At 44.6% G+C, this 16,931-nt stretch overlaps 1 protein-coding gene across 1 annotated transcript in view; it reads right to left on the minus strand.

The window, feature by feature from the left end:
- Positions 1-361: 361 nt before the first annotated feature.
- LOC123500569 overlaps positions 362-16,931 on the minus strand; it is a 31,928-nt gene continuing 15,358 nt past the window's right edge. The window contains exons 4-5 of the mRNA XM_045249257.1: positions 1,402-1,551; positions 362-1,081 (exon numbers count right to left, since the gene is read on the minus strand). Coding sequence (XP_045105192.1) covers positions 785-1,081; positions 1,402-1,551 — 447 coding nt within the window. The 3' untranslated portion in view covers positions 362-784. The remainder of the gene's footprint in view (positions 1,082-1,401; positions 1,552-16,931) is intronic.

Consider the following 16,931-nt stretch of genomic DNA (forward strand, 5'->3'; position numbering starts at 1 on the left):
TGTATAACTTACAATGTTTGGTGGGGCAGGAGGAGGTTGGTGGTCGGTGGTGATGTAATCAATCAGATTGATACAAGACAACCCTTACTGCTGGCTGTCCTGACTCACTACCTTCTTTAAGCTCTCCCTCACAGAGCTTGACCAGCGGAGGCACCAAAGCAGGAAATGTTTTGGCGTTCCCTGTGGTAATTTGTGGATGTCAGTATTTCCCATCATTTTAGCGGTGGCTGTGAGCTTATTAGTAGTGCTACGTCTGGGAAAAATTCCTCCACCTTTGTAAATATTTGCACACTTATTAATTACAATGTTGGTGAATTGCTTCTGTAAATATTACTGGTTAAACTTGCAATATTTAGCAGGGCAGGAGCAGGTGATGGGAGGTCAGTGGTGACATCATCAGTCAAGTTGACACAAGACAACCCTCGCCACAGGCTGTCCTGACTTGCTACTTCCTTCGAGATGTCCTTGATAGAGCTTGACCAGCGGGGAGGCCTAGGCGGAATTTTCTTTGGCATTCCCTGTGGTAATTCATGGATGTCAGCTAGAGTACTTGCCATCATTTTAGCAGTGGGTCTGAACTTATTAGCAGAGTTATGTCTGGGAAAAGTTCCTCCACCTTTGTAAACATCTGCATACTTGTTAATTGGCGTGATGTCACTGTCTTCTATAGATCTCTGAGGATGAGGTAAATTTTGATTTGAAGGTGCAGATGGTCTTGGTGGGAGATTGCCAAGTGACACTGGGCCTTGTGGATGATCTGCTGATGTGCGCTCAGGGTAGAATGTCAGGTGCATGCCAAAGAACGGGTTCTGTGTCCCCCGCCATCATGCCTGATCTGCCCAGCTGCAACTGCTGGCCAGTACTGGACCTTCCCTGATCTGGGGCAAGAATGTGCAGGCCTGGCTTGAGGCTTTGGGCCAGGAGCAACGAATGACTGGAGCTCAGGGACTCCATTGAACTGTTCCCGTCCTTCACAGGCACAAGTAATCTTGGTATCATGAGCCCTGTACACTGGCTGCTGACAAGTGGTGAAGTTCTTGCCTGCTATGGTGTCTTTGACACGCTTGATGGCCAACATTAACTGCAATAAGCATTGTGTTTTAGTTAATCTTCATGTCATGTATGAAAACAGAGTGCATATAACTGATTTTGAACCAATGTGTCTACATGATACTGAAATGAATTAATCTGAGGGTTGGAATAGTCTGAGGTTTGACTCAGGTCCACAATTTCACTGCTGATCCCTGTAAACACTATTTTGAAGAAAAAAAAAAAAAAAAAAAAAAAAAAAAAAAAGTTTTGCAAAAAACAATATGCTAAGACTATTTCCATAATACTTAACTGCCTTAATATTTTGGGCCATTAGAATAAATTATAAGTATTAAGAAGTGGTGGATGTACCTTCTGATGGCCTAGCTTGATTATGCCAAAGTCCTCCAAATCTTCCCAGGTGAGTTGTGTCGTCTGCACCACAGAGACATACTTCTGCTGCTTCAGTAAAGCTGTGTATTCCTTCAGGCCAAGCAGAGATAACCAGTCCTCCAGGCGACCCTGTCAATCACAGATATGCCTCATTTTGTATACTAACACTTATATTTTGCCTATTATCATTATTTATTTGTGATTTAAGTTCATTAATATGGTGAAGACTCAATACTTGAAAGTCTTGGCAGTTGAACTTTTTGATACTTGAACGCAAAAGTTCAACTTGGTACTCAAGAAAATATCTGGTCTTCAAATGTCCGCTGGCCATACATCCTGCCGATTGGCGGGCTGATGGCACAGCCAAATTTGCTCTCCCATCTTGATATTTTTTTTCTCTCTGTTCTATGTAATATTTCATGATGTGGATAAAAAAAATCATGTTTATTGTGTGGTAAAGCTTGGTTGAGGCTAAAAACGAGGTTATTTTGTGTGCATATATATATATATATATATATATATATATATATATATATATATATATATATATATATATATATATATATATATATATATATATATATATATATATATATATATATATATATATATATATATATATATATATATATATATATATATATATATATATATATATATATATATATATATAAATAAGAGATAACAATACATTACAACAGTGATCTTCAATCTTTTTTCATGTCATCCGTCCCTAGTGGTGATTAAGTAGAAGCTGTCCATCCCACCCCGAAACTGTCCACCCAGGTTGAATAGCACTGGCGTGATTTATGACAACCAATGGTGAGACAGTCCCTCACGTAGTTGTACTATCAGGGTCTTGCGAGTAGACAAGGTGGCAACCTCGATGTTACAATAGGTAAATATGTATTTGTAGTATGTATTTTAAGAAATATAGGAGAGAGAGAGAAAGAGAGTGAGTCTCTTGTTTATTAAACAGACACGTGCAGGTGAGGATCTCGTCCACCCAGTAGTCCACCCCTCACTTAATCTTGTCCACTATAACGTGGACTGTCCACCCAGGTTGAATAACACTGCATTACAACACCTAGGGTGATGTAATTATTAGTGATATAGGCTGAAAGTTAATAATGATGCCCTACTGACATTCGATGTGTTCATGAATACCGTTTTCAGTTATGGATACACTCACACATTAGTAGCGTGTCATTAAAGTTTCTTGGATTCCACCCCTTGTAGTTGCCGTCAAAAGCTGGCAAGAGAGAGAGAGAGAGAGAGAGAGAGAGAGAGAGAGAGAGAGAGAGAGAGAGAGAGAGAGAGAGAGAGAGAGAGAGAGTTTACACCAGGGATGGGGGTCACTGATGCCTCCCTTCCCCTTACCAGTAATTACACTAAGTTCTATAGGCGCAGCTCGCTCTTTCGTTCCTTAAGTATTTTGGTGAGTGATCCTCAGTAAAGCCACTCTGCAATGTCACCTCATTCCACCACGAAGATAGCCGGTGAGAAGACGTCGCTCATGAGTCCTAACATAACATAACATAACATAAATAATAGGATAACAAAGGGCCACCAGGGCCCATCTAGGTTATCCTGTACCAGTCGCACAGCGACCTCGTCACCAGTACTTAAAGATACACTTACAAGTACACAATACATTATATACTAATTCTAAATATTTGGCCCATTAACAGGGCTAAGTCCTGCAGCGAAATCCTCTACAATTTGTTGTCCCCATACATGGGGATCATGTCTTATTTAACTATAGTAAATTTCTTATAAAAACTATCATGCAGTGCTATACATAATTATAAATCTAATAAATTTAAGTGCTTATCTAATCTGTTTTTAAACATTGTCAAACTAGTGCTATTTACAACCGTCTCTGGCAATGCATTCCAGAAGTCTACCACTCTATGACTAAAGAAATATTTTCTTATATCTAACCTGCAGCCTTGCTTTCTAATCTTCCTGCCATGATTTCTAGTCCTATTTCCTTCCTCTAAGGTAAAGAAAGATCTCACATCTATATAGTTTGTATCTGAGAACATTTTAAATAACTCTATCATATCCCCTCTTATACATCTCCTCTCAAATGAAAACATGTTTAATTCCTTTAATCTATCTCTATACTCCAGGCGCTTTAATGCTGGTATCATCCTAGTTGCTCTTCTCTGAACTGCTTCTAACATGTTGATATCCTGCCTATAGTGGGGTGACCAGGCCTGTATGCAATACTCTAAATGGGGCCTAACATAGGAATTACATAAGCTACGCACCACTTCCTTACTTTTATAACTAACATTTCTATTTATAAAACCCAGGATCCTATTTGCCCTATTTCTTGCTTCTAAACATTGCTTTGAAAATTTCATAGTCCTGTCTATCACTACTCCTAAATCCTTTCCTTCCTCTACTGCCTCTAGCCAACATCCCTCCATCTCATAGTTAAAGTTTGTGTTGTCTTTACCTAAATGCATAACCTGACACTTATCAGAATTAAACTCCATCTGCCACCTGTCTGCCCATGCTATCAGCCTGTCCAGGTCTCGTTGTATTCTGTAATTGTCCTTTTCACCCTGTACTGCACATGCTATCTTAGTATCATCTGCAAACTTTGATACTTTGCTACTAATTCCTATATCTAAATCGTTAATGTACACCAAGAAAAGAAGAGGTCCTAGCACTGATCCTTGGGGTACCCCACTAACCACTTCCTTCCACTCAGACATTGCCCCATTTAATACTACTCTCTGTTTCCTATCAGAAAGCCATTCACTAATCCAATCAACTAACCTACCCCTATCCCATGTAGTCTCAATTTGTACACTAGCCTCCTATGCGGTACCTTATCAAACGCCTTGCTAAAATCTAGATATATAACATCTATGCTATTTCCATCATCTAACTCCTTGGTAATATATTCTAAGATATCGAGCAAATTTGTAAGACAGGACCTCCCTGATCTAAAGCCATGTTGGGTATCTCTAATTAATCTATTCTCATTTAAATGCTCCCAAATACTACCCTTAATGATTTTCTCTAGTATCTTACATACTATACTAGTTAAACTGATCGGTCTATAATTATTTGCATCATCCTTCCTACCTTTTTTAAATATTGGAGTAACATTAGCTAACTTCCAGTCCTGAGGTATCTCAGCAAACCTAAGTGATCTTTCAAAGATTAACTTAAGTGCTTCAGAAATACTGTCTACACCCTCCCTAAGTACTCTGGCATGTAGCTCATCAGGACCACTAGCTTTCCTATCGTCTAGTTCAAGAATAAATTTCCTAATAATTCCCGGTTTTATATCAATATTTTCTAAAGCTCTTAAACTACTCGTCGCACTGTTTGTAACAGGATTTCCTATTCTTTCCCTAGTAAATACTGAAGAAAATTGTTCATTCAATAATTCTACTATGTCTTCATTTTGATCAAATAATACACCATCTTTTCTGAGTAGTCCAATCCTATCCTTATTTCTTTTATCACTGACCTTGTAATAACTATAAAATTTTTTGGGATCTTTACTCCCAGCTCTAGCTAGTTTTATCTCTGCTTGCCTTTTACTTTTTTTTATAACCTTACTCAAATCACTACATTTGTGTAGTGCATTACTGTGTTGGAGACAACGCTGCTGGTGTTGTGCATCACTGATTGGAATTGGAGGTAGCACTGTTGGGGAGGCGAGTGTACGGACCGACCCATTGAGTTGTCATAGAAGCTGACTGTTGCCGTTATATGTATGTATCACTATGTATTAATGTATTTACATTGTATTCACATATTAATGTCTCGAATGTGCTGACGTGTATTGGGTGTTTGGCTTGTGCCGTGAGACGGGATAAGTTTAGGGAAAGTGTAAACTAATGCATTTACTACGTTGACGAAGTGAAGAGTGGATTGTAATGTAGCCAATTTGTTAATTCTATAAGTTTGACCGCATCCTAATAAAGTGTGGCGTGCGTTTGACGCAGTGGTATCAGTCACTTTGCCGCAAGCGCTTGTCACGCTCCAGTTGTCCCTTGAAAACAACAAGTTTCTCCTGTGTTCTGTCTGTAGTTTTTAATTTACAAACTTATAGTGGCATCAAAGAAGCTTATTAATGGTGAAAATAACCCTAAAAGGAAGAACGTAGTGACAACCATTGAACAGAAAAAGGAGATTATTAATAAATACAAGAAAAGATCTTGCAGCTAAGTATTGCATGGCAAAATCTCCAGTACAAAGTAAAAAAAAAAAAAAAAAAAAAAAAAAATATATATATATATATATATATATATATATATATATATATATATATATATATATATATATATATATATATATATATATATATATATATATATATATATATATATATATATATATATACGGTTCACCCCCCGGCTGCGGTTAGCCGCTACAGCTCACTAGACGGTTATGCTGGCAAAATCGCCAACTTTGTTACGGTCAGTACAGTTGGGGTTATAAATCACTCCACAGAGTCCCCACTACTACAACTCGCAGCCGACGTAACCCTCAGGTTCTTTCAAGGTCGCCAACAGTGTATAATCTCCCCCACTGTAAGGGAATCTCCTCAACAACTCCTTCTCCTCCTGTACCCAACCAAGTAGAATTTATAAATGGTAAATGCTATGTGTAACAGGGCGAGGCCTTAATACCCCATAGAGAAACCGCCCACAAGGACAATTCCACCCACTTCTCTATGAAGTATTAATGCCTCTCCACACGCCCTGTCCACAGACTGTGATAACTCACAGACCGGAACAACGCGCGCAGTATATCATATACTTATACTATCCTACTACAAGTGCTTACTAACACCTGTTAGACTGACATCCCTGGTCTACTACTACTGCAATATATGATGTGTACAGCACATCCGGTGATGTACACACAAGCCCAGACACCACCTACGGGTGACACCCACTATATACTCGTCGCAGAGACGTCTGGCGAACAACTACGCACTACTGGCCGACATGAAGCCTCTCAGCATTCAATAGTGTGTGTGGCTACTACCACTACAATACAGTTTGCTACTGAAACTATACTAAAGATGGTGGGGGCACACAGCCACCCAACAAAACACACTGGTGACCACAGCCACCTACAAACAAACAATCAGGACGAGACAGCAACGTGTCTCTCCGCGTCGCCACACCCGAGTGGACGAACGCACAACAGGAAATGCAGCCCCAACCGGCTACACTTTCCTCAGGACAACAAGCCCGTTGTCCTACACAGCCACGGTCTACCCACTAGCAAGCCAGCTACTCAACAGGAGGGCACAACTCCCAGACCAGTGACTAGCGAGTAAGAGGAACAGCCCAGCAACATGTGTCTCTACTATGTGCCAGAACCAAGAGCGAGCGTGTCTACCTCCGCTGAAGACTGGCTCTGTACTGATGTGAAACTCGCCGGCGCACAAAATGGGGGAAACAAAGGTTTGGCCGCACAACGGAGCAGCAACAGCCCACGCTTGGGCCAGAGACTATACATATAATATTATCAAATAAAGGGGAAATAATGCGCTGGCCCTCACACGCCCTCCCTTAAAAGAAAAAATTTTGGAAATAAAAAACATCTACAAAATTTTTCTAAAAGGCACAGAACTGATTAAAGGGAATGGCCCCAGGACAGACAATCAGCTACAACGTTGTCTGCTCCCTTTATATGTCTGACAATAATATTGTACTCCTGGAGTAGAAGACTCCAGCGAGTTAAACGCTGATTTTTAAATTTAAACTTTTCTAAGAACTGAAGGGGACTATGATCTGAATAGATGACTACTTGGGGCCCATAAGCGAGGATGTAAATTTCAAAATGCTGCAAGGCTAACAAAATGGCAAGCAGCTCTTGCTCAATGACTGAATAGTTCTTCTGGGCGGGAGTAAACTTTTTCGAAAAATAACACACAGGGTGGTTAACACCCTGGTCATCAGGCTGCAATAAAACTGCGCCTACTCCCACCTGACTGGCATCTACTGCGAGAGCAAAACTTCGCCTGAAGTCAGGGGCCTGGAGCACTGGCATCTCGCATAAAATGGTCTTAACTCGGTGAAAGGCGCTCTCACAGTCTTCACTCCAGATCCACTTCTTACCCTTCTGCAAGAGATCTGTAAGAGGTGCCAGGAGGGTTGAATACCCCGGTACAAAACGACGGTAGTAACCTACCACTCCTAAGAATCTCTGCAAGGCACGGCGACAGGTCAGTGCGGGGAACCGCCTCATCGCTTCTACTTTGGCTTCAGGAGGAGTGATGTAGCCATGGCCCACTCGGTAACCCAGGTATTGCACCCGAGCTTGTACAAATTCACACTTCTCCAAGTTGACAACTAATCCCGCTTCCTGGAGTCGTGCAAAGAGGGCTTCTACATTAGTCAGATGCTCAGCCCATGTGGTGTCATAGATGACCACGTCATCAATGTATACGACACAGTGAGTCAGACCATCAGTAACTCGGTCCATGAGACGCTGAAATGTGGCTGGGGCATTTCGCAGCCCATAAGGCATCACTTGGCACTGATAGACAGCGCCGTTGGCCACAAAACTCGCTATCTCCTTAGCCCGCTCCGTCAATGGGACATGCCAGTACCACTTGACAAGGTCCACTTTGGTGATAAAAGTAGCTGACCCGATTCGGTCCACAGAGTCATCTACACGGGGCAAGGGATAAGTGTCTACTTTGGTTAGAGCATTAACCCGCCAGAAGTCAATACAAAACCTGACCTTGCCATCAGGCTTAGGCAGCAGGGTGACTGGGGAACTCCATTGACTGTACGTCCGAGTAATGAGCCCATGCTCAAGCATGTACTCCAACTCCTTCTCCACCAGTGCTTGCTTCATAGGATTTACTCGGTAGGGGGGCAGTTTGACAGGCTCTGCGTCCCCAACATCAATATCGTGTTCTATCAACTGTGTCCTGCCCGGGACACTGCTAAACACTGAAGAGTACTTTCTCAGCCGCCAAAGCAACTCATATTGCTGATCCCCTAAATGTGCAAACTTCTCTTTCAAGAGATGGAGGCTATTCCGTTCCCACTGCCCTGTAGGAACAACAGGTTCAGGCCCAATAACTTCTGGAGCCTCTCCCTCCCGGCAGAAAAATAAAACTGAAGATGCCTCTTGCACGGCAGAACTAAAAGAGCCCTTCTGGCTAGTAGAACGAAAATAGGGCTTCAGCATGTTAACGTGACACAGCTGAGCCCTCTTGCGCCGGTCAGGAGTGACTACCAGGTAGTCGAGGTCACTTACCCTCTTCTCTATAATATAGGGGCCACTATAGCGGGCAGCAAGCGGCTGGCCCTGCAGTGGTAACAGCACGAGCACCTCATCTCCAGGGGCAAAACTCCGATACTCGGCCCTTCGGTCATAATACCCCTTCATACTCTGCTGGGCCTTACACAGGTGGGCCTGCGCCACCTCTAATGCCTTGGCTAGTCTCTCTCGACTGCTCATAATGCTCTTAAGCAGTGAGACAGGGCGCTCAGGCGACGGCTGACACCAAGCCTCCCGAACTACGTCGAGCGGTCCACGCACTCGGTGTCCAAACACTAACTGATTGGGTGAGAAACCCAAGGACTCAGTGGGCGCTTCTCTCACCGCAAATAAGACAAAGGGGACACCCTCGTCCCAATCCTTATCTCTCTCCATGCAGAAATTCTTGAGCATGGTTTTGAGAGTTTGATGATGTCTCTCCAGGGCTCCCTGAGACTGTGGATGATAAGCACTGGACACAATATGCTTGATCCCCCACGCAGTCATCATATCCTCAAACAACTTTGAAGTAAAGTTGGTCCCCTGATCGGACTGCAGCTCTGCTGGCAATCCAAAGTGTGTAAAGAAGGTTAACAAAGCCTTCAGCACCACCTTAGAAAGAGTGCTTCTCAGGGGAATTGCTTCAGGGTACCGCGTGGTAACATCCATTATGGTCAACAGATACTTGTGACCAGCCCTGGTAGTAGGCAGAGGACCTCCTATATCAATCAAAACCCTCGTGAAGGGAGGATCAACAGCAGGGATAGGGTGGAGTGGCGCCACAGGGGGTGTCTGAGTAGGCTTGCCCACCACTTGACAAGTGTGGCAGCACTTAAGAATTGTGGCTACTTCTCCAGACATGCTGGGCCACCAAAAATTGCGACGCAGGCGAGCAACGGTCTTTAGGATGCCCAGGTGTCCAGCCATGGGCCCCTCATGTGCCAACAGCACAAGTGCCTCACGCAGCTTCTGCGGCACAACTACTTGCAATAACTCACCACCGTCACTCTCCTGCCATCTACGACACAACACCCCTTGATGCAATACAAACTCCTCCCTGCCCTCCAACTCCTCACTTCCCTCACCCACTCGAGCAAAGAAGGAAGCCAACGCCGGGTCCTCCTGCTGCCTACGAATGAGCTCTGCAGGCTCTAGCTGGGTAAGAGAAAGGGGGACTATAGGGTCATGGGGTTGAGGCAACGCTGCAACCCTACGTCCCACACGGCATCGAGGACGGAGAGCTGGCCCAGGCTGCTCCGCTCCTGCCATGTGATCTGGTGAGTCCTCAGAAGGATCATCACCACCAGCCAGGCAGTCACCAGGCAAAGGAACAGCTCGCTCCCTGCCTCCAAGATGCTCCACAGGGGGAGAAACTCCCAACTCCCCCGCAGAACTGGAAGTCTCCCCACCCTGGGCGCCAACTTCCAACAAACTGCCTGACTTATCATGCTGGGGCCTGTGCTGAACATCAGAGCCCTCAGCCTCCACACCAGGAAGCGACTCAGCACGAGTGCTCCCTCCGGAGTGCTCTGCAGAGTGAGGATAACCATCAAACAACTCAGCTACACCCAACACTCCGTCCTCACTCTCAGCAACAACTCCCAAAGCCGAGTCCGGTGCATTAACAAGTGACTCGACACCGTCACCGTCAGCCTCTACACCTGAACTCAATGGTGAGCCCAACACTGGCTCCACCACATCAGCACTGTTACTCCCATCTGGAGTCAATCCCATCGGGCTGCTAGCAACCTCCTGGGTAGTAATAGGCTCTCTCTCAGCCCAGCGGGCCTGAGAGCGGGTAACAACATTTACCGAGTCTTGCACCACTGGCCCAGACTCTTCAGCAACCTCATCCTCCTCAGAGGTTGGGATCCATACACGACCACCAGCCAAATCATTCCCAAGCAGGAAGTCCACTCCTGCGACTGGCAGTTCGTCTGCCACTGCTACCTGCGCCGTAGCAGTGACAAGAGGACATGACAGCGTCACCTCAGCCGTCACGAACTCCTCCACAGTGTTAAGTCCACGACACAACACTGCCTTGCTAGACGTCACCTTCCTACCAGTGACATTTCGGCACACTGACTGCTGTGCTCCCGTATCACGCAGTACAGTGATGGGATACTTGGTGCCATCAATCTCAACAGTGCCTCCACACAGGAAAGGACGGCACCAGTCAAGCTCACTATCCTTACCAACAGCGGGCGAGGCAACAGGGGGAGGGACAGGTGGGCCAACCTGCTCTCTCCTCCAAACACAACTCAGGCACACGCCGTGCCTTCTCACTTCTAAAGCCTGAAGGAGCAGTCAATTCATCACCACAAACTTTATCTGGCCACACCAACAAGGCAACTGGTTTCTGCGAGGACTTTGGAGTTTCAGCTGTTTCTAATTTTGGGCAATTGAACTTAAAATGCCCTTTCCCTCGGCAGTGATAGCACGTAGGCTGGGAATCATACTTGGGCGTTTTAGAGGCCGCCTTCCCCGCCGTCCGTCCTTCGCAGAAAAAGGAGGGGTGGGGGCCTGGGGCTTTCCAAAACCCATTTTACTGCCGAACCCAGTGTATCACCTAAAGTGGCCTGGAGAGCCCGAGGAAGAACTGCCACCACTCCCTGGGCCTCCCTTAGGACCACCTTCTTTACGACTCCAACTCCCAGGCTGCTGCACAGGATGGTGGGCCAACACATAATCATCAGCCCATGTAGCAGCCTCCTTCAAGGTCTTAAACCTCTTCTCCCTTAACAGAGGTACCAGCTCCTTATCAGCAATATCAATAAACTGCTCCATAACTACTAACTCCTTCAAAGCCTCGAGAGAGTCAATACCCTCGCTAGCAACCCATCTCTCAAACACTTGCTCCAGTGAACGAGCACACTCGAGGTAGGAGTCACTTGCTCGCTTCCTCTTTCCTCTGAATTGCAAGTGATAGGCTTCTGGTCGCAGCTCATATGCCCGCAAAATGTCAGCCTTAAACTCCTCATAATCATCCAGATCATCAGCTGACATTTTGTCATAAACTTCCAAGGCTTTTCCCTTGAGTTTATTCGCGACTAAGCCTACCCATCTCTCTCGAGACCAAGCAAACTCCTTGGCTTTCCTCTCGAAGCGGACAAACCATTCAGCCACCTTAGCCTCATCAAATTCGGGGACTAGCTGGAGACTTTGAACTAACGTACGCTCAACACTCTGTTCTCCTCCTCCTCCTACACTACCAACAACTCCAGGCATACTTATTGCATGGCGAGTTCTCTCCCACTCCAACTCTCTATCTTTATCTGCCCTTTCTCTCTCCATCTCCAATCTCATCATCTCCATCTCTCTAGCCTCCTTCTCTGCTGCTAGTCTCTGAATTTCTCGTCTTTCTTCCGTCTCTCTACCCCTCTCTTCCGCCTCTCTAGCCTCCTGCTCTGCTGCTAGTCTCTGAAGTTCTCGTCTTTCTTCCGCCTCTCTAGCCTCTCGCTCTGCTGCTAGTCTGTTTGACTATTGTCTCTCTTCTGCAGCTAATCTCTTCAACTCTCGCCTCTCTTCTGCTTCTATCTCCATTTTCCTCAGTTCCAGCTTTAATCGCAGTTCCTCCAGTCTGGCAGCTGACTGGACACTATCAGCAATACTGCTTGCTGGACTAGATCGTCGGGAGCCTTCCCTGCTTCCGATACTTCTGCCAGGGCTAATATATCCCACATCACCTTCTCTGGACCGCCACATGCATTATCATGACACGTAGTACATGCGTCCTCACTGACCCCACGCGCGGCCACCGACTCATCATGCTCACGTGGTGAGTCTTGCCGGCTCACACTCGCATCCTCACCCTCCACTGGTGGGGTGAAAAGACCAGTAACTCTCTCCATGGTGCTCACAGGGACTCGTCTTCACAAACAATAAAATAATATAAGTAATAATACCCCACACAATAACACTACACACTATAAAGCACTTGGTTTATCCTGGCGAGGTCGCCACTGTTACGAGTTCACCCCTGGCTGCTGCTGCGGTTAGCTGCTACAGCTCACTAGACGGTTATGCTGGCAAAATCGCCAACTTTGTTACGGTCAGTACAGTTGGGGTTATAAATCACTCCACAGAGTCCCCACTACTACAACTCGCAGCCGACGTAACCCTCAGGTTCTTTCAAGGTCGCCAACAGTGTATAATCTCCCCCACTGTAAGGGAATCTCCTCAACAACTCCTTCTCCTCCTGTACCCAACCAAGTAGAATTTATAAATGGTAAATGCTATGTGTAACAGGGCGAGGCCTTAATACCCCATAGAGAAACCGCCCACAAGGACAATTCCACCCACTTCTCTATGAAGTATTAATGCCTCTCCACACGCCCTGTCCACAGACTGTGATAACTCACAGACCAGAACAACGCACGCGGTATATCATATACTTATACTATCCTACTACATGTCCTTACTAACACCTGTTAGACTGACATCCCTGGTCTACTACTACTGCAATATATGATGTGTACAGCACATCCGGTGATGTACACACAAGCCCAGACACCACCTACAGGTGACACCCACTATATACTCGTCGCAGAGACGTCTGGCAAACAACTACGCACTACTGGCCGACATGAAGCCTCTCAGCATTCAATAGTGTGTGTGGCTACTACCACTACAATACAGTTTACTACTGAAACTATACAAAAGATGGTGGGGGCACACAGCCACCCAACAAAACACACTGGTGACCACAGCCACTTACAAACAAACAATCAGGACGAGACAGCAACGTGTCTCTCCGCGTCGCCACACCCGAGTGGACGAACGCACAACAGGAAATGCAGCCCCAACCGGCTACACTTTCCTAAGGACAACAAGCCCGTTGTCCTACACAGCCACGGTCTACCCACTAGCAAGGCAGCTACTCAACAGGAGGGCACAACTCCCAGACCAGTGACTAGCGAGTAAGAGGAACAGCCCAGCAACACGTGTCTCTACTATATGCCAGAACCAAGAGCGAGCGTGTCTACCTCCGCTGAAGACTGGCTCTGTACTGATGTGAAACTCGCCGGCGCACAAAATGGGGGAAACAAAGGTTTGGCCGCACAATGGAACAGCAACAGCCCGCGCTTGGGCCAGAGACTATACATATAATATTATTAAATAAAGGGGAAATAATGCGCTGGCCCTCACAATATATATATATATATATATATATATATATATATATATATATATATATATATATATATATATATATATATATATATATATATATATATATATATATATATATATATATATATATATATATATATATATATATATATATATATATATATATATATATATACACAGGCAACCACCGCTTAACAAAGGGGTTACGTTCCTGAAAAACACTTCGTTAAGCGAAACTTCGTTAAGTGAACCAACTATAACATTTTGACGCCTGAATTTTTTTTTTTATTTCATTATTATTTTTTTTTTAGACTTGAACTAACATTGAGAGTAAACAAAGCGAGAATGCATCATAGTACAGTGAAAGGTTTAATGAAAGTAAAAATTATGAAGTTAAACATTTAAGCAGTTTAATCATGATGTACACTAATGTATCTATGTAACTAACTTTATGGTTGATTATCTTAAATTTATGAAGGGAGGGAGAGTCTTCTTCTTGGAGGTAGGTTGGGGCCGTGCAGGCTATATGTCACAGCCTCTAGTGCCTCAAAAGTGCAGTATGCGGTGGCCTGCAGGCGACACTGAGACACAACAAGGGAGGGAGAGTGGAAAGACACTAGCCGGCAACTGTGGGATGTCAACAAACGGTGCATCATTGTACCGCATACAAAACTTACGTACCATTTAAGCATCTTATTTTACAACAAATTATAAGTAGTAGTGCAAATATTACTTACACATTCAGTCAGAATCTGATGAGTAGCTGATGCTTATGACGTCTGGTGAGTCAGCAGCTGGTGAGTCACCAGACGTCATAAGCATTACCGCATACAAAACTAACGTACCATTTAAGCATCTTTTTTTTACAACAAATTATAAGTAGTAGTGCAAATATTACTTACACATTCAGTCAGAATCTGAGGAGTAGCTGATGCTTATGACGTCTGGTGAGTCAGCAGCTGGTGAGTCTTGGTCACGGGGGAATGAAGTGGACGCCACAGGAAAGGAGGGCGTGTATGACCTTGAAGAGATGGACTGAGCAATATCTCTTGAGAGTGAAGGTGTTGGGGACACTGACGATTTGGTGGAAGGAGTGGATGGCCTGAAGTAAGACTCGATTGATGATTGTGTAGCCTTGCGTCTCTTCGCAGCCAATATTTCTTTGTAACAACCGAGTGCTTTTTCTATCTCATGGGCTGCAGTAGAACTCCTGGCATAATTTGGATCCACTTCTTTCAATGAATCAATGGCACTCTCTATTTTGCAAAAAAATTCTTGCAAAAAGTTTATTGTTAGCACTCGTTCTTTCTCAGGTTCGGTTGTTTCCTGGTGAGCTCGCTCATTTAACATTTCCTCAAGTTCTTTGTTAGTCAGGGGTTGCCTGTGGCTGTCCAGCAACTCCTGAACATCTTCTTCATCCACCTCCTCAAAGCCAGCATGGTGTGACAGCCGAACAATGTCTTTACGGAGGTCGGTGACGCTGACAGGGACGAATCCAGTAAAGTTAGCGACCACTTCAGGCCAAACTTTACTCCAGGCTGCATTCATAGTTTTGTTATCCACCTCATTCCATGCTGTTGTGATGTTATCAATCCCTTTCTTGATGTTATAATTCCGCCAGTATTACTGGATGGTGAGCTCAGGATTGCTGTCCAGTGCCTGCACCAGCTGAGCCATAGTGCATCGCTGGTAATAGGCTTTAAAGGTGGTGATGACAGTCTGATCCATGGGCTGAATTAAGGATGTAGTATTTGGTGGCAAACAAAGGACTTCTATGTTATCAGCCCAATCTTCCATGGCACATGGGTGGCTTGGTGCATTATCAATGAGCAGCAGGAAACAGTTAGCTATGTTATTTGCTGCTGCATATTCCTTAATGTTGGTGAGAGATACTCACACACATAATCTTGGCAAAGGGACGAAGTGAGCCAGGCCTTCTTATTTGATTTCCAAATAACTGGAAGTTGTGCCTTTGTGAAGCCCTTCAGTGCCCTAGGGTTCTCTGACTGGTAAATAACGAGAGGTTTCAGATTAAGATAGCCCTCGGCATTACCACCGAGTGTGAGAGTTAGCCTATCCTTGGCTGCCTTAAATCCTGGAGCTTTCTATTCTTCCTGGGAGATGAAGGTCTTTGATGACATTTTATTCCAATACAGGCCAGTTTCATCTAGATTAATTACCTGTTTATTACAATAGCCACCACTTGAGATATGTTGCTTTAAGACAAACAGAAATGCATCAGCAGCAGGACAATCAGCACTGGCAGACTCACCTGTTATCTGTATGTTGTGTAAACCAGCTCGCTTACGGAAACGATCAAACCACCCATTGCTTGCACCAAAGGAAGTCTTTGCTTTTTCCTCCTCAGGTAATTTTGCTTGGATATCTTCCCAGAGTGAGTGTGCCTTGGCAGTGATGAGCGCGGTAGATACAGCCATGCGGCGACGTACCTGGTCATTAATCCACATTTCCAAAAGACTTTCCATTTTCTCCATTGCAAAGTCACGAGTATGGGTGGTTCTTTTCGCTTGTAAGGAAGTTAATGTCACACCAGCCTTTTTAATAGAATCTGCTGACTTGAAAATCGTAGACACAGTAGATAGAGGTAATCCATGGTGGCGAGCAATGCTAGTAGTTTTCTCACCTCTCTCGTGTCTGTGAATTATATCGAGCTTCACTTCGAGAGTAAGAGATTTCCTTTTCTTCTTTGCAATGGTAGGTGACATTGCAGGGCTGGTTGCAGGGCATTTTGGTGGCATGTTGAGCGTGAGATGAGGAGCTGGTGCTGGACACTGTTATTGTTTTGAACCAAGAGCAGGGAAGGGAAGGGGAGTGAGAGTGGTGCGCCTGTTGTCCACGAGAGGCGCTGGTGTATTCAAAAGGCTGTCGGCTTGTGTGATACGGCGGGGCTTTCAAACTTGGAAAAAATTACCTGGATAAAACTTCGTTAAAGCGAGTTTGGTATTCGTTAAATGAGCAGATGGTAGTAAAATGAAACCTTCGTTGTAGCGAAATTTCGTTGTTTGAACCTTCATTAAGCGGGGGTTGCCTGTGTATATATATATATATATATATATATATATATATATATATATATATATATATATATATAT

The sequence above is a fragment of the Portunus trituberculatus genome, unplaced genomic scaffold (assembly GCF_017591435.1).
Source record: "Portunus trituberculatus isolate SZX2019 unplaced genomic scaffold, ASM1759143v1 PGA_scaffold_410__1_contigs__length_386818, whole genome shotgun sequence".
NCBI lineage: Eukaryota > Metazoa > Arthropoda > Malacostraca > Decapoda > Portunidae > Portunus > Portunus trituberculatus.